This window comes from Sinocyclocheilus grahami, unplaced genomic scaffold, assembly GCF_001515645.1.
Source record: "Sinocyclocheilus grahami isolate Dianchi unplaced genomic scaffold, SAMN03320097.WGS_v1.1 scaffold712.1, whole genome shotgun sequence".
Classification (NCBI taxonomy): domain Eukaryota; kingdom Metazoa; phylum Chordata; class Actinopteri; order Cypriniformes; family Cyprinidae; genus Sinocyclocheilus; species Sinocyclocheilus grahami.
Window position 1 is genome coordinate 871,013 of NW_015505891.1, and position 23,110 is coordinate 894,122.

The 23,110-nt window shown below is 39.4% G+C and overlaps 1 protein-coding gene across 1 annotated transcript in view; it reads right to left on the reverse strand.

The window, feature by feature from the left end:
* Positions 1–169: 169 nt before the first annotated feature.
* LOC107560159 (transcriptional coactivator YAP1-like) overlaps positions 170–23,110 on the reverse strand; it is a 35,199-nt gene continuing 12,258 nt past the window's right edge. The window contains exons 3-7 of the mRNA XM_016244255.1: positions 13,906–14,024; positions 11,746–11,859; positions 10,135–10,210; positions 4,130–4,302; positions 170–297 (exon numbers count right to left, since the gene is read on the reverse strand). Of these exons, the coding sequence (XP_016099741.1) occupies positions 200–297; positions 4,130–4,302; positions 10,135–10,210; positions 11,746–11,859; positions 13,906–14,024 (580 nt within the window). The 3' untranslated portion in view covers positions 170–199. The remainder of the gene's footprint in view (positions 298–4,129; positions 4,303–10,134; positions 10,211–11,745; positions 11,860–13,905; positions 14,025–23,110) is intronic.

Here is a 23,110-nt window from a genome sequence, read left to right on the forward strand (position 1 = left end):
ACACACACACACACACACACACACACACACACACACTCTTTGTGGGAAGGTTCATTGCCCTTATGTGCCTTTCAACTGGTAACTACTACCATGTGCAAATGCAAAAGTGAGTTTTTCTTGTATGACTTGCAGTCCTGCACTTTTGCAGTTTAATTCGTCTTACCTGTTCAAGAACGGGTCAGAGCTGTTGGTGGTCATGTTACGGGCGTCTTGTCCCATGCCGGGTGAGGACACAGGGTTTTGAGTGCCGCCATCCTGCTCCATGCTGGTCGGCAGCTGGTTTCTCAGGGCGAGCTCCTGTACGCACAAACAAAAGGAATATGTGTCAGTGTGAAATTCATTGGTTTTCAGGAACGGAAACTTAACGCAAGACGAAATTAATGATTTTCTTTGGAATCAGTAGAGAGATGAGAGCGGATACATTTTTTTTACTTACAAAAAAAGGACAGAACAAACTATACTGGTTTTACTTTCAAACGATGTAAATGTATGTGAAAACAGTGAGTGAGGTACGGGAAAGGAAAAAAAAAACACGAACTTAACCTGCAAGTTTTACTTATTTTCCTGTATCACCCAGTTGAGTAAAACGAAAGCCTTTCCCATCCAACATGTCATAAGTTACAAATCTGGTTATCATTTGTCAACGGATTGAGCAAGATTGTCTGTCAACATCCTTGATTATTTTACTGCCTCAGCTGAAAATGGTGGTTTGCAGAGACTCACGCGAAAGTGTGGGTTTATTGCACATCATTTAGGGTACGGCAGAAGGGTCAGATCTTAGTTTTTTATTACAGACTTCCTATGACTAATTGAAACTTAAATACGGTCACAACTTTCGCTGATTAAAGGACAACTCAACAGGCCGTCACCACAGAAAAGTCAACATGACATCAACACTGACCCTATTGACTTTCTTAAAGCACTTTAGTCATCTTGTTGCAAATGATTCATTTAATCACATTAATTAAAAGAAAGAAATGCTTTTCTGTTTTGACTGACATCTTTAAATGTAGTTTTTAGTAATTGTATTTTATTTTTTATAGTTAATTTTGATTTGTTTATTTTAGTTGAGTTTTAAATTTATTTATAATTTTTTTTTTAAATATTAGTTTTAATATTTTTGAGCTGCCAGAGTTAGTGTGCTAACTGAAATCATTTAAAATATTGTTATTAAATATCAATGCAGGTGGCTTATAAAATTGTAAACAATTACAATGCATTCTGCAAAATGAATTTGTGGCAATTTTTATTGTCATTTTTAATTAGTGTTAGAATCGTGCAAACGTTTTTTTAGCCAACTTTTATTTCACTAAGATCGGTGCCAAGCCTTGCACTACATTTTATGTTGATGAATATGTTTTTAGTAGGAAATATGTAATAATATTAAAATAGAATGTGAATTAGTGCTGGGCGATATACCGGTTCATACCGAATACTGGTGTTTATTTTTGTTATGATATGAATATTTAAAATACCGCAATATGCGTATGTCGCTTAAACAGCGCTCGGAACGTGACACTGTTTGAAAAGGGTCCCTTTTCACTGTTGCACTGTGGTGAGGGAACAGCTGTATGTTACTAAGCATGAAAGTTCCGAAACTGAAGCTGTAGAACTAATAGAACGTGATGACACACGTTCTCATCCACAATATCCACATTGACCGCCACAAATATCCACCGGCCCCTGCCATCAGCTCCCGCATCTCACACACACGAGCGTGACTTTAGCACTAGATTTAGCAACTTTCAGACCCTTTTAGCGTCTTTTTTCCATAAAATATTTATACCGACAAACCTAGCAACTTTTTTGGATAAACCTTAGCTATGGTTCAGTTGGAAGATTTCGCCAGTGCTGTCCCGCAAACTTTCCCGGAGAAGTGTCACCTCTCTCGGCGTCTGTTCTGTGCAGTGAGCGGCAGACAAGCAGTGCATTCAGTTGGCCGCACCGCAGCCGACTCGTCAATAAATGAGTACAAAACAGCGTTTCCTAGCACCTGTCGCTTACTGATTGTTTGGAATTATAAATATGAGCGTAGTTCATCTGTTAATATCACATGCGCTTTTTTGTTTGTTGTTTTTTTTAGTTTGTTACTCAGACGCAGGCAGTGCGCTGCATGAGACAAAAAAAGTAATATAGCCAAAACAACCGCATAGCTGCTCTTTAGTGTAGATGCATGTTGATTTTATCAGACGATGCCGCGATTATAAATGAGAGTGACTCCTGGTTAACATGTATTAAAAGGGGTCGTGTTTAGTCACTATTTAGTGTGGTATTTTTTTTAAAGCACTTTAGTCATCTTGTTGCAAATGATTCATTTAATCACATTATTTAAAAGAAAGAAATGCTTTTCTGTTTTGACTGACATCTTTAAATGTAGTTTTTAGTAATTGTATTTGATTTTTTATAGTTAATTTTGATTTGTTTATTTTAGTTGAGTTTTAAATTTTAGTTTTTTTTTTTTAAATATTAGTTTTAATATTTTTGAGCTGCCAGAATTAGTGTGCTAACTGAAATCATTTAAAATATTGTTATTAAATATCAATGCAGGTGGCTTATAAAATTGTAAACAATTACAATGCATTCTGCAAAATGAATTTGTGGCAATTTTTAGTCATTTTTAATTAGTGTTAGAATCATGCAAACGTTTTTTTTTAATTTATTTTATTTCACTAAGATCGGTGCCAAGCCTTGCACTACATTTTATGTTGATGAATATGTTTTTAGTAGGAAATATGTAATAATATTAAAATAGAATGTGAATTAGTGCTGGGCGATATACCGGTTCATACCGAATACTGGTGTTTATTTTTGTTATGATATGAATATTTAAAATACCGCAATATGCGTATGTCGCTTAAACAGCCCTCGGAACGCGACACTGTTTGAAAAGGGTCCCTTTTCACTGTTGCACTGTGGTGAGGGAACAGCTGTATGTTACTAAGCATGAAAGTTCCGAAACTGAAGCTGTAGAACTAATAGAACGTGATGACACACGTTCTCATCCACAATATCCACATTGACCGCCACAAATATCCACCGGCCCCTGCCATCAGCTCCCGCATCTCACACACACACGAGCGTGACTTTAGCACTAGATTTAGCAACTTTCAGACCCTTTTAGCGTCTTTTTTCCATAAAATATTTATACCGACAAACCTAGCAACTTTTTTGGATAAACCTTAGCTATGGTTCAGTTGGAAGATTTCGCCAGTGCTGTCCCGCAAACTTTCCCGGAGAAGTGTCACCTCTCTCGGCGTCTGTTCTGTGCAGTGAGCGGCAGACAAGCAGTGCATTCAGTTGGCCGCACCGCAGCCGACTCGTCAATAAATGAGTACAAAACAGCGTTTCCTAGCACCTGTCGCTTACTGATTGTTTGGAATTATAAATATGAGCGTAGTTCCTCTCAATCAGTAGAAAATATGGTTAACACCCGGTCATGCATGAAAAAAAAAATACCGTCATGTACCGTGAAACCGGTATAATTTTGAAAAATACTGTGATATAAATTTTTGGTCATACCGCCCAGCACTAATGTGAATGTAGTTCTTTGATTGAGTGATTCATTACAGGATTTCCAGCCACCACATCAATGCCTTAAAGTGTATTTGAAGGACTATCTTTATTGGTCTTTTAAGTGAGCTGCTTCTAGCTAGAGCCGGTAATATCATCCCTGAAGATCTCTGTTTATTTAGTTTTCCAGCTGGGTCTGCATCACTGAGTCAACACTGTGTTTACATTCCAAAGCAGGGGCAGCTGAACAAAACCTCCTCCACCTCTCCATCTGCCCCCTCATCTTGCAACCTCTCATTTAATAGCTCACAAAACATACACGGCAAGTATCTCTACTTCAGATTTACCCACTCTACACATCATGTACTGAGAAACAAAGTGCGACAAGTGGCTTTACATGTTTGTCAGATGCATGAATAAGCTGCAAGGTGGACCAGACCTTGTGCCAATAATCTTTCAGAACAACCTGTACAGTTAAACGACATGGTACATTACAAACAAAAATAAGCAACAGGAACGGCGAGTACACGAGGCACAGATCAGGGCCATTTCTGCAGCAGAAGACTGTGTGCCCGTCTAGAATGCGAGGACAGAATGATCTGACAGGTGTGTGTCTGACCTGGGGTCTCTGGCGAAGGAGCTCTTGTTTGATCCTCAGTCTCTCTTTCTCCATCTGGATCTGCTGCAGCCTGATCTGGTTGTTTCCACCCAGCACTCCGCTCTGTGGGCTGGAGGGCAACTGGGAGCCTTGCTTCACTGGAGCACTCTGGGAAATTCGCTGCTGGTTCATAGCTGAGGAAACAATATTAATTACATTAGGATGTTTCATTCGTTCTGATGATAAAAAGTAAACATTAATTATTTTATATAGATTATATTTAAAATCAAATATTCTCACACTAGAAAATGTAGTCCCACACATGTAAATAAAACGTAATATTTGTCATGACATTACAGTGTTACTATATTGTGTATATAAGCACTACTAAAATGCAGTGTTAATCAGCACCCAGAATGTTACATATCATTTGTATGTGTGTGTATGAATAACTACATATTTAGATTTACATCTACATATTTACAATTTCCATATTTAGACCTATAACTGTGAATGTGTGTGTGTGTGTGTATAGAGATAGATTTGTATGTATGCATATATATATATATATATATATATATATATATATATGGCATCTATAGATTTAGTATACATACACACACACACACACACACACACACATATGGCATCTATAGATTTAGTACACGCACATACATATACATACATATATATATATATATATATATTTGTATATATAGATTTAGACTTTTAACTATATGTTCTGATATACATTCATATTGTCAGACCTATAACAACATTATATATAAATAAATATTCAGAATTTTAAATACAGTGGTGTGAAAAAGTGTTGGCCCCCTTCCTGATTTCTTATTTTTTTGCATGTTTGTTACACTTTAATGTTTCAGATCATCAAAGAAATTTAAAGATTAGTCAAAGATAACACAAGTAAACACAACATGCAGTTTTTAAATGAAGGTTTTTATTATTAAGGGAAAACAAAATCCAAAACTACATGGCCCTGTGTGAAGAAGTGTTTGCCCCCCTATAGATGAGTGGACCAAAATTCCTCCACAGCGCTGTAACAGACTCATTGCAAGTTATCGCAAACGCTTGATTGCAGTTGTTGCTGCTAAGGGTGGCCCAACCAGTTATTAGGTTTAGGGGGCAAACACTTTTTCACACAGGGCCATGTAGTTTTGGATTTTGTTTTCCCTTAATAATAAAAACATTCATTTAAAAACTGCATGTTGTGTTCACTTGTGTTAACTTTTACTAATATTTAAATTTGTTTGATGATCTGAAACATTAAAGTGTGACAAGCAAGCAAAAAAATAAGAAATCAGGAAGGGGGCCAACACTTTTTCACACCACTGTATATATATTCAGATTTTCCTGTTTGGCTAGTCATACACATTCTATACTTAAACACAACAATATATTATTTCAATAACTTTGTGTTAATTGAAATTAATAGAAAAAATAGACGTTATAATTAAAAATTTTTTTCCCAAAAATTAAATAAATGCCTAAAATTCAATCTCCAGTCATAAATAACCATTCATAAAATCTGTCACTAAAGGGGGGGGAGTAGCATTAGCCATGTACAAGATACAGGGTATAAAAAGGCCTATCAATGCAAGTGGATGGAGCAATGCGTATTGCCACAGACGCAAACACAGAAACAAATGTTTTTGACCATAGGACGTGGGGTGTAACAGTAATTGGACCAATGAAAATTGCTGTTTACTTATGCACTGGGGCCACCAGTGACAACAAAGCTGTGATGGAGCTGGCGTTGTCATGTGAGAGGGAGCCCCGTCTTCCCCGCTTATCCTCATCACCATTCAATCAGAGTGTGTTTACACTACCTCAGGCCTGAATGAGTCTCCGCTCTCCTCTCACCATGGGAATCAGATCAGAGACTCACCACGCCTCACACACTGCAACCACCTTCCCCCACACTGCCCGAGGCGTGGAAGAGTGTGGGAATGTATATGGGAGCTATTGGGGGAGTGTGTGTGTATATGTGTGTGCTTGTTTCTCTTTAAAGACTCTTATCTCGCATAGATAGGGGTCTACTGAAGCCGAATGATGGCTCTGGTGGAGGAGTAATGGCTGATCTCAGGGCAGGAGTGAGCAGTTAATACAGGCTGATATCTTGCAGCCAGATTTGTTGCGTCTGTGAATGGGAACACAACAAAAAAACTCTTGATTCTCAGATTTCCCTGACTAGTCTGTACTTGACTGCTGTGGAGTTTCTGTGGGTATCTCACTTGGGAAACTCCACACCACAGCACAGAGATGACAAGAACACACAAACAAGTCTTATCCATGTGGCGGAATGACTCAGTGTTGCATAAGTGCAGCAGAACTGCAGGTTCATGCCACGGACGTGTTCTCCTATGAGCCAGCAGGAGGAGGAGGAAACGTGCCAGAGGGACACAAATAAAAAGAGAGTGTGAGAGATAAAAGCTCAGATTGACGTAGTTTGCCTGTCTTCTCCACGCTAGCTCGGGAACACGACCATCCAGTAATAAGTCTTTATCAGGACATCTCACAAAGCCGCCAGCCAACAGCAGCTCCCCTGTCCTCCTTTGCAGGTGAGACCGAAGTGGTGTTGGGAAACGTCAGGAAACGCAGCACCAGGACCTTTGAAGCCTTTGCTGGCTGTCGATTTAACAGGTTTATTGTATAAAAGTAGTGCTCAAGTTGCGTTTCCAGTTAAGAGATAAGCGCATAAAGCAGAGGAGACAGGGAAAGAGAGTCAATCTGTGTCCAGAAGAAAAGCCTCTCTATATCCTATCAAACAAAAACCTCAGCGGGCCACACAAAAGCAAGCTGTGAGCTGCCGGAAGCCAGCATGAGGAAATTCAGCTGCGACTAGCATGTAGTAGGAAACCAGTTGAAAGCAAGATGGAAGCCGTATCACTTACAAGAGGAAACAGCAGGTGGTATATGTATACATTAAGACTTGGAGACATTCACAGTTATTATTAGAGATTACTGCAGTGAGAAATGCAAATGTGTTTCCGTTATCCACACTAAGCTAAGCTACTCAAGTAATACAAATAATTGAGCAAATAACTGAATCAGACTGTCATTAAAGTGCTTTATAGCAGGCTCTTGGCTTTTTCTTTATACACACACACACACATACACACACACACACACAGTGTTTTTCCAATGTGCACACCTAATTTAACCACAAATATCTGATCATTTATCCAATTATTTCACTAGATTACACTTGAAATCTCCTTTCTCTCTCATTTCTTTCACCAAAAAGAGTCCTTTGATCACACAGAGACACATTTGAACAAAATCTGTGTTCATGCCATGTCGGAATTACCATAATTAAATTTTTCCTTTTTGTAAAAACCATTCACTTCCCTGTAGAACTCATAATTACAACTTGTGAACTCTAAATTTTCTGAGAGGTCCAACTTGCACCACCCGATCACGGCAATGTCATGCAGAAACACTCAAAATGGCAGGGGCTTCAGCAGTTCTGGTAAATAAATCCTATAATTGGCTATTGTTAATTCCTTAATAATGCAAGAGTAATCTAAAAATAAATGAAAAAGACAAACAATAGAGTTTTGCATTTAGCACAGAGTCAAACAACTATCAAATGTGACCCTGGAGCATAACCGTTGCAGTCTATCAGTCGTGTAATGCATGGCAATGGTAACAAAATCTATGAGAGTAAAAAAAACATGCACAGACAAATCCAAATTAAACCCTGCGGCTCGTGATGACACATTGATGTCCTAAGACACGAAACGATCGGTTTGTGCCAGAAACCGAACAGTATTTATATCATTTTTTACCTCTAATACACCACTATGTTCAACTGTCTTTGGGCGCGCGCACGGCATCCGGTGCGTGAGGTGTGTATGCGCTCTGGTGTAGTTTACATTAATGGGTGTGTTGATATCCAGCCAAAGAGCAATCAACCATAACTTCAGGCGAGCAGGCTCAGAAGTTGGGAATACGTGGAAAGTCACCACTCCCAAATGAGTTCGCACGAGAGAATGTAATCTTTTAGTTTTAAGTCAGTTTGAACAATCCGGATAAGCGCAAGTAAGTACCATTTTGATTAGCCGTCGTACCTACAAAGACTGTGCACTGTGTAAACAATGAGTGACGTATCTGCGCGAGAGCTCACTTCCAGCGCTTGCTTAAACTACGCCAGAGCGCGCACACACCTCACGCACCGGATGCCGTGCGCACGCCCAAAGACAGTTGGACATAGTGGTGTATTAGAGGTAAAAAATGATATAAATACTGTTCGGTTTCTGGCACAAACCGATCGTTTCATGTCTTAGGACATCAATGTGTCGTCACGAGTCGCAGGGTTTAATTTGGATTTGTCTGTGCATGTTTTTACTCTCAAAGATTTTGTTACCATTGCCATGCATTATACGACTGATAGACTGCAACGGTTGGAGTTAAAAATCATCATATGTGTTCTACCGAAGAAACAAAGTCACCTACATCTTGGATGCCCTGGGGGTAAGCAGATAAACATAAAATTTTTATTTTTGGGTGAACTATCCCTTTAATATCCTAATGATTTTTGGCATAAAAGAAATCTATAATTTTGACCCATACAATGTATTTTTGGCTATTGCTACAAAGATACCCCAGCGACTTAAGACTGGTTTTGTGGTCCAGGGTCACATATGTGCCGCTAAAACTACGTTTATTAATAATGCATTTGCATAACGACTGTTACTTCTTGAACTGTGGTTTTGATTACTCAAATTACACATGCATTTTGCTGTTAATCGTGTTTACCAAGAAGCGCACAGTTCTGAGTCTGAGGATGTGAACAGCTTGAGTAGAACGTCCCGTGATTACGACATGGTATGAATGCAGCAAAAGGTGTACATACAAAATTTGAAAACAAATTTTTAAATAAATTAAGTAAATCCAGATATGAATGAATGTTAATGCCAGGTGTAAAGGGGGCAGTAGGCACTTGGTAGTGGCCTATTTTGACTTGGGCTAGTAAGCAACCACCCAAAACATGCTAGCACCCACCTAGCAACACAGAACACCCCATCAACTCAACCTTAGCAGTGGGAACTGTAAGGGGAAGCACCACTAACATTTACTTCAGAAATCAAACTCTATGAATGCACTGATAAACTCTGTCACCTTTGAATGTGAACCACTGATGTCACATTCATCATCCTGTTTCCCAATAAGGCGAGCGCCTTGGGAGTCGTGAAGTGTTTATGCAATCGTTCATGAGTTTGTGTGTCAGCTCAAAGCTCTGGAAAAGATGAGTGCTTCACAAGAGCATGACATCCCTCTGCACTTGCCAACAAGGTGCCAACTCCTGCACTGAAGTACTATGATAATCCAAGCAGCCTGCAGCACACGGCAGATAACTGAAGGTTCCAGTTGGCCTTTGTGCTCAAAAACTACACCACAACAAAATAGATGGAGTTTGTGTGATTGTTTGAGTCTAAGGGCCAGATGAAGTGTGAAATACATCATAAAGTCCTGTGGTGGACTCTCAGATCAGACCTTACGGCCTGTTCACAACCACTTAGGAAAGAGGCACAAGTTTATCCTGTGGGCTTTCTTCCTTTTTCTCCTATTCCTCCCTTTCTTTTCCCTTTTCCCTTCCCCCTCTGTGGCCCTGCCTCCGCCTGCCCCCTTCCTCTTTGTCTCTCTCTCTCTCTCACATTGGGTCTCTTTGACTGAAAAGGTCTGGAACAGATTAAGAGCAGAGCTGCAGCATCAAGAGGCCTGGCACCGACTCAAGTCTGTCTAGATGTGCAGCTGAGAACAGTTCTGCCTGCGCTGGGCCTCACGTGGGGTGGGAAGGGGGGCGAGACAGAAAGAGAGAATGGCCAGACTTCAGTTCTCTGTTAATGGAGTACAATCCTATTCTACTCCCTGCTCAAATTACCCATGTGTCTCCAATGGGTGAGCGGAGACCTAGACGGGACAACATGTCAGGTTAGCAACTTATTTAATCATTTGTTTGGGATTCGACAGGTGCAAGAAGGAGTTAACGTTCTTCTAACTCATAGAAGTGTTTCTGAAGTTGGTGAGAAAAAGTTCCTCCAAATGTCAGCAGTTCATCGACCTCAATGACAGGAGCTGAGGGATAAAAACACAAACACAAAAGTCATAATAAAATGCCGGCATAAGCAGTTACATAAAACCGCATTGGAACGCCCCAACTTTCTCAACTTGCCGGCAAGGAATGAGTTAACTGCGTCTACCCCTCTTGCAGTTCTCCCCCTCACATTACGTCTGTAATTCAGGGGCCCACCAGCCTTGTCCGCTGAACACTTATAAATCTTCAAAGGGCTTCACCCACCAGCGCCGACCCCCCTCCCTTTTTGTCTTTCGTTCTTTCTCTCTCCCTCTCGCTCCTGCCTGACCCAGCCCTTCACAGACTGTTTACCACTTGCGTGTTAGGTGTATGGAAACCTGTTTTGTAGCTGAGGATTTTGGTCAAAAATGGGGCAAAACATGCCTGTTCATACATGAAGGAGATAGTGAGATAGTGTCCCTAGGGAAAACTCCTTTGGGATGAAGGGAAAGCACCTCAAGCGAGAATAACTCAAAGTGACATAAGTAGAAGCCTTCATCTCTTTGTGAGCCTTATGTGCTCATAGAATGAGATTAAAGAGAGGGACTGAAAGGGGTAGAAAAAAAGGACAACCATCTCAGTCTGACAACCTTTCGGGTGAACCATTTATCTTGACAGCAAAAAACAGATGATTAGATTAATGTGACAATTCCACTTGCTTAGATAAGTTTAATTGTCTCTGCGTATGGATTATGGATGCATATCTGAACAAGGGGTTTAGGGAACGGCATAATCAGATGCAGTTTGAGCTAGATTGTGAGTGTGTGTGTGTGTGTGTGTGAGTACAGGGATCACATAGCAGAGTCCTGAGTGTGCAGCAGTTTTGGCTAACCTCAGTATGAGTGACAGGAAGCAGGAATACTCTCTGAATAGTGTGCCACAAAAGCACATACACACTCACTCACTTTCATGCACACACACAGAGCAGAGAATAGCCATGTACACTTGGTTTGTAATCAGCATCATGATTAAGCAATAAGAGACAGTTACAGTTTTTTTTATCACAGTGGAACTGTGTTCTCAGGACTTTGAGTGCCCTACAGCTCCTTAACAATGAGAACACTGCAATGATGGGCCTTAGGTACAGTGATGAATAACATTCATGTAATTCAATTTGGAGACTGAACTCGGTACGCAGTTTAGGGTATTTTGTTCACAGGTGATAATCCAGTCGTATTAAAGCAACGAGCCGCCTCTTGATACTTTAGCTGAAATAGATATTTTACATACTTCTACTCTAGTATCAATTTTGGTCATAGTGAAGGGCGTCCCATGCAGACATGTTTAATTGTTGTTAGCTTATCCACACTCACGATGTTTAAAATGCATCAACGATGAAGCGTTAATGGTTTCCATCAATGAAACTGAATTTGCGGTTTCAGATGAAAATTTTATTGCATCACTACTCGGGTGGCTTATTTATTTATTTTTTATAAATTGTGGCAGCACTGTTGTGCTAAGAGACCAAAGTTCAATCAAAAGTAATTTATTGTGATATTATTTTTATTACGATGAACTTTTATGACTTTAAGCTCACCATAACGCGGGTCAAGTCGTGGGTCCAGCCAAGAGGTGGTTTTGTTCTTGTGATTGATATAGTAGATCTCTCCTTCTGAGGTAATAGCTTGCTCCCAACCATCAGGAACAGGACCTGAGAGAGAACAGTCAGTGTACAGTAAATTATCCATTACTAACTGAAATTCAAATTTGAGTAATCTTTGGCCATAATCCACACATTTTTTTTTCATCCCGCATTTTCACGAGGTTGTGAAAGGTACGAGGTTGAGCAGGGCCAGATTCTTCATTACGGCGATAGGGTCACAAAGAATTTTTTTTCGAACTGCAGTCACTGCAATGCAATCTCTATCGGTGCATCCGAAATTGCGTACTGTCTGAGTAGGTACTACATTTGAATTTACTTCATGACTGTTTAAAAAAAAGGACGTTCTATAGAGTATGAATATGAGTAGAATGAATGAAATTCGGCCGCACTACATCCGCCATGTTGTTACCGTCACATGACCTACCAGCATCAGTTTGCATCGCTTCACTTCCATTAATAAATCCTCTCCTGTGGCCTCATGGGATAGTAAAGTGTCCATCAAATGCGCACTTCAGAATCCGGGCAGCATATGAGTTCCGGGAGTGCTAGCACTAACGTGCTTTTGTCATCATAAGCAAACTTAACTTGTGCAATGATTGGTGGGAACAAACATACCTCTATTATTAATTATCTTTAAGCTGAAGTCAGGACTTATCTGTATGGCCTGAATAAAGCAAACCAGTATCTTATAAGTAAAGTCTTGATGGATGACGATTGTAATGGAGGTAAAGACTATTACAGTGCCATGCATGAGTTATTAGACACGCGTGAGTCCATTATTATTAGTGTGCAAATAAACAAACTGTGTATGTGCGTTCTCGGATTTCTTTTTGTACAAGCACATTTCAGTATGGTCGCATGTCTGGTAAGTGTTTTATAATGGACACTCGCTGAAGAAGCGTGTTTTATAGGAGTTTGCTGCGGTCAGTGGTGTTAATATACATATGGGCATCAGCACTCACTCTGACAAAGGAAACCGTTCACTGCTCATGTTGAGCTGCCTTCAGATTGCCACATTCGACAAATTCAGAATGTTTTTATTTTCCTTTTTTTAAATTTGTGCTTTGCTCCGTTTAACAATTCTGAATGGATCGGTATATATTTATATACAGTCAGGTTAAGGCGACTGGTATAGTGGTCTGTTGGCATCTCCGTGTGTTCCTGTTTGGTATTGTAGTTATAGAAAATGCTCTAAACAAATGTGAACAAATGTTTTTTCCTCAGTTATCATAAATGTTTTTCCCGCATATACATAAATTGTGAGTTATGAAAATGTATTAATTCATCTTGAAAAATTTGTGCAGAAAATATATTTTTGTGAGAATCATCCTCAAACTTAATCTTGAACTTTACTAACGGGATGTATGCTAAAACTGTTGGGACGTGGCGCCCTACCTACAAAATTTTCCACCAGTCGCCACTGGTTGATGGTACAGTATATTCCTTTGTTGAGTACTGTTCAGTCCGCATTATTTCAACTTCTTGTTTTAAATAATTGAATTTAAATGAATACAATCCTCATAATTTTGGAAAGATATCTCCACCAATCACAGGATCATGGAAAGCAAAGTGATTTTTAAATACTCTTTTTCTTTGATTCAAAGTTTGTAATGTTGTTATTCACCTCATGGCTGGCTTATAACTATTTAACAAGACTTTTTTTTAAATTCCGTTTGAAAAAATAAATAGGAAACATTCTTCCGGAATCAAGGCCTCTTGAAAAAACTGGGCAGAAACTGTTGCACTCTAGTTTCCAGGACCAAACAACTTTGCAAAGAATGACATTAAAGTCTGTGGGGAACACCTTAAATCACTGAACAGGACCAGTCTTGTCCGAGTTCCTGTTGAACCTTACATAGTCTGGACACCCAGGACACTATTGTCACTCCAACCAGACATGTATACCTAATCATCAACTGCCATTCACATGCATTCACTTGCATTCGTCTACCCTGATAAGGTTTTTGCGTGTGCTGAGGTAGAGACGGGTTTAGGTGGGATGTAAACAGACTGCTACACCCGTAGGATTACCATAAGAATGCTGGGACTGAGAGTGTAGTTTTGAATATGAAATGAGTGTCTGGAGCGGCTGACCTGAGGCAGGGTTCATGATGTTCTGCTGCTGCACAGGCACTGGGCTGGCTGGGGCGGCCTGGTTCATCTGAAGGAGGGCCTTACGTGGATCCTGCCAGGTGGTCGTCTGGTCATTATGGCTATGAGGAGACAGAGACATACATAAGCAGGACAATTAAACAAAAATATTGTGGCTGTGACCTTACTGCTCCTTTGGCTGGACATATTGGGCCAAAACACAACTGTCAATTTTTCATTTAGGACATATAGAATATATAAATAAATAAATACATACATACATACATAAATATATATGTATGTATGTATGTATGTATGTATGTATTCATATTATAATACTTTTATAAGCGATTACATCTGTTCTTGTTCTAGGCTGCATAAATCTACATTTCAAGGGCCGTGTACAACCATATAAACCAGTGTTAGATATCCCACATTAGTTTATTTGATTTAAACTGAGTGCTCAGATAAAACTCCCAGCAAGTGGAACTTTTACAAGATCTTTGTAAACACCTGAACACAGATCCATTTGGATAGCATCTCAGTCCTTTAATCTGCATAAGCAAAAGCAAACAGGAACCAAACATCTCCCAAGCCTCCTGCAAGCAAGTGTAAATGATGGTCTTTCCTGGAGCAATGAAACTCCCATTCATTTAGTTTGCCCTGGCTGCTAAAAATAGGCTCTTATGAAAGTCAATTTCATAAACTTTACGATTGCCACCCACTCTTGTGTCAGATCCGCTGATGTATTGCTGTGGAGGAGGGAGTGTGGATAACTGTAGGCCACAGAGTAAACTTTGACCCCGTTTACATGTGATTTGCCTGCGTGCAGTGAGTGGACTGAACCGGTGTCATCTGCACATGAAGTCACAGATTACTGTGTAAAGTCAGTGATGAATAACGCTTACTGGAAAACGAAACAACAAGTCCAAAAGGAAAGACTGAAGCCAGGCTTACACCCTTCTGTTTATTCAGATCTTAGACAGCAGGGTGGCAGGGAGAGCAGTGCTGCTTGACGCAGTGTTGTTCTCTTTTTCACTGCAGTTTATCACTTAAAGGTTAAGCAGTTTATGCTGGAAAATTAAGGCTTTTAAGCCTCAATCTCAACACAAATACCCAACAGACGTAAAATCAAAAGAAACAAAGTTAATCCTAAACGATTTAACTCCAAATATCAACGTTCGGATGTTTCCTACCATACTATCACAGCACATTTCATGATCTAATCTTGCAGCTTCCTTAAGATCAAACCGTTCCTTCCTAAACACTAGCTGCTAATCTTCACATGTTCTTTTAAACAAATAGAGTCTTCCAATAAAATGGTTTTTGTGTCCTGAAGGCACAAGCATGCAATTTATGAGCAGTGTTTTGGATGGAGTGGGTGGTTCAAAAGACCTGCGATTGGAGGCGTTGCACGTTCTGTCAGTGTCTATGAAACTACAGCCAGTGCGGATTATGCACGTAGGTTTTTAACTCAAAATAGTGCTGCAAGTAAACACTACTGAAAGAAGCAGATTTACATAACTTCAGGACACACCAGGCAGTTGTGAAACACTAATGAACACTACTCGCGTCTATTCTACAGTGAGATCGGCTGTAACACTCGGTGCAGAGGCATTTCTAATGATGGCTTTGTTGGGGCTTGTTGCTCGATTAAGATGTAGAGCTAATGCAGGAAAAGGCCCCTCTATCGCTCATTCTCTTTCTCTCTCTCTCAAGTGAGGGCCTGTACATTCAAGGCAGGGTCAGTCATGGGTCTCCTCCCAGGAGGTTTCTTTCTCTCGCTGCCTGTTCCAACACACTGAAGTGTCAGGCTCTTTAACAATCTGGCGCCAGTTTTACAAAGCTTTCACCTGCTGGACAAAAGCTCAGACCAAGCTACGACCCAAAACCCTAAATGCTATTCACTTGTTTCTCTTTTCCTTCAGCTCTGCTCTCTTTGCCTATTTAAGACAGTTTTTGTTGCCCAAAACGTAAGATATGCATGCACTGAACTTATGCTTGGGCATCTTGACTAGTGATAGACCAATAAATCCATTTCGAGATTATTGGGATTGACTGATAAACATGTTTGATTGGCTAATAAATGTCACCGTCTCCTTGTGCCAGTTTCTAAATCTACTGACAGCTTTGTAAATAGATCAAAAGGGAAGATTTCAATTTGACAAATATTTTGAAAATATTCTTTAATTTTCAGTAATTATTTCTATTGACATAATTATGCATATTAATATTTTTGCTTAATATTTTTTGTGGAAACCATGATACACCACCCCCCCCTCCCATCCCTCCCTTTGATGAACAACGTTTTTAAAAAAAGCATTTATTTGAAATATAATTTTTTTTTGTAATATTATAAATGTATTCACTGTCACTCTTGATCAATTTAATGCATCCTTTTCTTAATAAAATTATTAATTTGTTTGATAAAAATCTTACTGACCCCAAACCTATTAAGAGTAGAATTATAATACATGGGCATCAATACATTTATAATATACTAGCATTATATGGACCATCAGCCATCCTGAACTCTTGATATTGACATCAACTATTGAAAAACCCATGTTGTTTGGCCACTAGTCTTGATAGATATGTTGTTATATATCTTGATAGATGTTGTTATTAATATTTTATGTTCTTTGATTTCTACTATTTATGTACAGCACTTTGGTCCGTTTTTGTGGTTTTGATCGTGCTTTATAAATAAAGGTTGAGTTGAGTTGAGATATACAACTGACCACTAGTCTACTGGAAGAGAAACCACAGGACAAAAAAAAAAAAGCCTGAGAGGATGTTTGACCTTGTGGATAAATTAATTCTGCAACTTTCTGACAGGTTTTGTTTGCAATACTGAATTGGCAAGACCCTTTTTTCCTGCCGTCACTTTCTCTTTGCCACCAATTAGTCACTATTCCACCATCACTGCCTTATGAGAGAGTGAGGGAGGGAGCAAGAATAACAAAAAGAGGAGAGAGAGAAAGAAAGAGACTGACTCAGCACTTCACCACCCCCTCTTCTCTAAGCTCCCTCTTGTTTATACTTTACTGATCAAAGGATCTGCCAAAAACTGCCCCTCTCCCACCCACCTACCAGTAAGCCACCCTACCCCCAACCCACACACACTCCAGGAAAACAGCCCAGGCCACAGCAGACGAACAGGGGGCCTCTTCACGAGGGTCACGGGGGAGGGCCAAATGACCGTCAAACACAAAGAAAAGGCCACAGAGGAGGAAAAGGAGGAGGAAAAAAACGAGCGCGGAAGCAATCCTTCAGAACTCCATTGGCTGATTGGATGGCTATGGTCCTGTTACACTTTATGTCACCCCGATCCTCCCCCTCCTATTGCTGCTGGAAACTATGACAGAGACACGGGGGGAGCGAGGGAGGGAGAGGCGGTGTGAGTTCATTTTAATTGGAGCACAGGATGTCGAGTATTAAGATCTGCTCGGCGAGGGCAGACGCAGGCGCACTCACACAGGTGGGCTTTCTTAGCCTGAGCGCTCTGCCCACACGGTGCCTTTTCCATGCAAAACACTGACGCTCATTTAATTCAGTGTCACAATAATCCAGAACGAGAACTATTGACCGTAACCAACACAAATGACAGCTTACTTACAACGTGCTGTTTTCTGGCAGTGGTTTGAAGGCCAAACAAACTCCAAAATCTAGTGAGATTACTCGCTCTGCCTACAGGCAGCATCCTAAACATCATAAAAGAATGATTTGGAGTGCACTATATAGTGAGCAACTCTACAAAACACACAAATAGCTCCGTATGGAAGAATCACAAATGATGGCAGAGCTTCTAAGCTGATGATGCAACATTAATAAAAAAATTATCAATTTAATGCATGCATGCTGAATAAAAGTATTAATTTCTTTAAAAAAAAATCTTCTGACACTTTTAAATGTTAGTGTAATTAAAACTAATACTTTTTATTAGGTTTTAAAGAATGACCTCATGGCAATGCATTATGGGATTGCCGTCTTTGTGAAGGATCTCTTTGAAGGTAGCATAATTATGGAACAGATTTTATGTCTGTGATGCTGCTGTCTATACAGGCAGTTCACTAGCTTTTGGAACAGAGCAAATGTGCTTTTGTAGTCAAAAGCACACAATCCAGTCTGGGTCAGAGCCCTACCATCGCGTCACTCTTGAGCGTCTGCTCATGCAATGTTCTCTCTGCTCTTCCAGCACACACAAACACACTTCACAAATGAGGCAGACTGGCTTCCCTTTACTCAGTGGGAAAGTACCGGAAAAATGGGAGGACAGTCAAAAAGCAGCCAAGAGTAACAATAATGGTGAAATCCATATGCATTTAATACTTTGCCCGTGATTTATTCATGATGCCAACCTGTATTTGATGAATAGAAGCATTAGAGATAGTCATTATCATATCTTGTGCCAATACATTACAGCTAATACACTGAAAAAAAGGTTGTAAAAACAATTTTCACTCAGAAATTGCTAAAAAAAGTCACAAATAATTACAAAGAAATGGAAAGTAACACATTGAATTAAATATAAAATTATAAAAAATATTTTAAAATATATTAAAAAGTATAAAGATCACATTTTTCCTTGCAAAGCACACCAATAAATCATTTGTTTCATTTACAAGTTTTTTTTTTTTTTCAGTAACAATAAGTGATTAGTTAAGTTCACTCATCAGTGCAGTTTAATGAGGCTGACTGCACATTCACACCAACAAACTAACACCTATGGCAATGGTATCCCACACTCCCACCAGAAAAACATCATCACCGCTCAGGGCCATTACAGATCGCTGGGGGCCACCAGCTGAGAAGCATTATTGAAGATTATAGGGCCAGAGATGGAGACAAAAGCGTAGACAGGATAGACGTCCGCTCAAGAGACCCCCACAAACACCCTCCAGAGCTTCAAACATCATCAGCCATATGACTGCAACCTTCTTTCTGGAGCTCAACTTCCATCCCAGACTAAGCACTGAAAAGACAGACTGGGAGAATGACAAACAGACAAAGAAAGGTCTACAACCCTGGTAGCAGGCTTTTGCTTTATAGCCAATAGACAGGGAGAGCGGAGGTGGGGATTCTGGCACTCAAATCACATTGAGCCATGACCACACAGGAATCACTCCATTACACTAAAGGACACAGCTCTATAGAAGCTCACTTCCTGATTTCCTCTCCAGCTGTTATCACTGCTCATGAAACCAGAGAGCGCTTGAGGAGGAGGAGGTGGTGGTAGGTGGAGAGGGGTGGTTAGGGAGCTCACGGCACTGGGCCTAGACCCACCCAAGCACTCGACATGATTGATGGCCCAATTATCAGGGCCCTGTTTATTGTGCTGTAGTTATTTAGAACACAGCAGAGCTTGAGGTGCAGTGATGAATGCTTCTCACAGTTGCACTCAACTGCATGTTTTCCACTTTGCCTAAGAAATAACAAATATTTGACCTCAAAATATGGAGCATATACTGGATGAGCGGTATTCAAAATAGAAAAAAAGTGCCAAGACAGCATTCCCTATTCTCCATTTTCAATCCAAATTTAGCATTATACTTCCTTTCACCTGAGAATTTGTGGTAAAAGCGTATTTCAGACAAAACACAACTTAAGCATAAACAGCATCTGTTTACCATTGAAAATCATTTCAACTTGTTCCAAAGTTCCTAACGGAAAAGTATTTACAATAATTGCATTATTACCATATGTGCAACTTATCCATCACTCTAGTCTCATGGCAACATGTATAATGGGTATACTTTCAAAATTATAAACATTCTTCTATTGTAGATGCATTAATGCAAATGTTTGTTTGGGTTTTTTTTTCAAGTTGAGGGACGAACTGAGACCATTTGCAGTAGTAATAAGTAGTAATCGAAAGCACAGATGCTGCTGGTAAAGATTTTGTTGTATTTAACATGAATATTCTTTTACGCTAGTGGTCAGTGAGTGAATATTTATTTTTTTGAAAGTAGGGTCGATACATTAAAAAAATATATAATTTATTACTTATAGTTAAAATATAATACATATATGAATACATTCAAAAGTTTGAGGTTTGATAGCTGCTGTTCTTAAATAATTCTGAGGGGGGGGGGGGGGGCCTATCACATTTTCCCAAAAAATTATAAAAGATTTCTGTCCATCAAAGAATCCTAAAAAACGTATCACAGTTTCCACAAAAATAAAATATTAAGCAGCACAGCTGTTTTCAACATTGATAATAACAAGAAATGCACATTAGCATGCTTTCTGAAGGATCATGTGACTGTGTGATAAGATGGAATGTTTTTCTGAAGCGTTTGGCGTAATGGCTGCTGAAAATTCAGCTTTGCCATTACAGGAATAAATTTAATTACATTTTATAATACATTCAAATAGAAAAGAGTTACTTTAAATTGTAATAATATTTCACAATATTGCTGTTTTTACTGTAATTATTATTATTTTTTTTAAGAATAAATCTTACTGAGCCCAAACTTTTGAATGGTAGTGCATCTGTCTTTTACTAGTAAACACTGTTAAAATAATGACTTCTACACTACAACGGTGTACACAAGGACTCTGTATATTAGCTTAGCATAACACACACTGCGTCTAATGAGGCTAAAGAGAGGCAGCCATTATGAAAGACTGAATGCTGCTAGTCAGGACAGAAAGAGGACATCAGACCTCAGTTAGCTCTGCCTTTCTCCCTCACGGCCGAGCGAGCGAGCGTGCATCAGGACGGGTAGATGAGTGACTGAGCTTCCGTCAGCAGGACATCATCAGGAGAGATTATTGAGCGACCTGCTGACCTCTGGCCAGATTTAAGTTCCTCTTTGAAGGAGGGCTCATATCACAGAGTCCAGCGAGAGAAAGAGAGAGAGATACCATAGAGTATCTTACGACGTTCTCAGAAGTGGTAGGCAAGCTTTATTTTAACATTTAAATCATTGATCTTTTTATTTTTTTTAATGAAAATGTGATTCTTCACATTTAAGGCGGGTCTTAATATACCATTAAACTGCTGCTTAAAGGGGTCATATGATGTGATTTCAAGTTTTCCTTTCTCTTACCAAGCACCAAAACAACAAATCTGAATGTGACACATTCAACACTCACTGCACTATTTGGTAAATTTAAAGAGCATTTTGAACGGGAAGCTGGTCTAAATACATAGGCAGGGGTTCTTCTTGAGGCAGTTTGTTCTGCAGTGACAGTAGGAGCATTTATGTCTGGGGCAAAGGTGCTACATCAGGACTGGGTAAACACTGGTCTGGCTAACTGTGCTTTCTATATGCACACACACACACACACACACACACACACACACACTCACAGATGACACTTCAACAGGAAAGGGGCTTGTTTGTGTGTGGTCAATAAGGCACATGCTTGACAAACACACATTTGCTCAAAGTAAATGCTTCACACTAGATGAGCTGAGAAACGAATCCACCCTGACCTGGGAAACTAAACATTACAAAAACGAGGCCACTGTAATCTAACAAATGACTTAAACCAGGAAATGGGTCTAAAAGGGTCTGCTGCTCACGTCGTAAAGTACAACGAGTTCAGAAGTCAATTTAAGCTCAAACGTGAGTTTAAAAATAAATAAGGGATGTATGACCAAAATACTGTATATTATATAAACAACTATATTATGCAAGATTAAATCACAACAACAATAATAATATGCTCTACCATCAAAATGTCGGGGTCTGATTAAAAAAAAAAAAAAAATTTGAAATATTATTGCAATTAAAATAAATTGTTTTCTATCTGAAAACATTTTAAAATGAAATTTATTCCTGTGATGGCAAAGCTGAATTTTCAGAGAGCCATTACTCCAGTCTTCAGAGTCACATGATCCTTCAGAAATCATTCTAATATGCTAATTTGGTGCTCAAGAAACATTTCTTGTAAATGTTGAAAACAGTTGTGCTGTTTAATAGCTTTGTGGAAACCATGATAAAAAAAATTAAGGATTCTTTGATCAATAGAAAGTTTAAAGGCACTGAATTTATTTGAAACAAATCTTCTGTAATATTAAGAAATGTATTTACTGTCAATTTAATGCATCCTCCTTGCTAAATAATAGTGTTCATTTCTTTATTTTAAACCCCCAAAACTTTAGCAGTTTTGATATTTTTAATAAATGCAAAGAAAAATACTTTACAATAAAGTTACTAAAGCTATATATTTACATTGGTAGTTAATAGTTTTCTTTGTGGCTCACACTCGAAAATAACATTAAGCAGTCCTTTCCACTGATATCTACTGCTTTACTAACGATTTAACAAAATCTCAACCAATTCACACATTTCAACCATCACACAGTATTCACCAGCATAACACCGCCCAACTCTAGGAGATAGGCTTATAAAAAGGCCTTGATCATGCATGAAACAAAAGTATGATTGTGGTCTGGGTTTGAGGGGAGGACAGCCTCTCCCTGTGATGTTGATCACATTTGCAATAGCAAACTTTCACTCCCTTCACCAGTCCTCCACACAAATGTGCTACAAATGGAGCTGGGAAGAGAGGCCTGACCCAGATGGCTAAACCGTTAGCCATCAAAGAGACGGCCAAAAGCAGTACACAACACGCCTGCTCCAAACTCACACATACGAGGGTGCAATTCAACACAGCATGATTCACACTGAGCCTCCCGATGAGCGCATTTAAACACAGACAGGAGTGGCGGAAGATGGAAGTTAAAATCACATGATCACAAAACTCCTCACAATTCTGTCACGTCTATATTTTGTCCGTAAAACCCAGATGAACCATTTCGAAATTGAGACAGATTTGAATTTAGCCTCCTTTCACAAAGCGGAAAAAAGGCAGAAAAGCAAATATTTTCCCAACTGGCCACAGGAAAAATGGAGTTTGAGTGTGTGAGGAAAATCCCCAAAAAAACAGGTCACCCCAGAAGACTGCAGCACTCAATAAAAAGACTGTCTAAGCTAGCAGTGTGTGTCTGGACATGTAATGCTTCCAGAAGCAGCACCATTGCACTACAATACTACTACAAAAGCCTCGCTCCTAATACACATGATTTCTTCAGAGGAGAAAAAAAAAAAACTTTCCTGTTTGCTTCCAGAGGAGCATCAATATTAAACCAGTACTATTCAAATATTAAACTGGCAAAAGTTACTTTATAGCCAATTTCCCCTTAATAATAAACTTCATGAGTACTAATATTGTTTTCGGCAATGAGCAACAT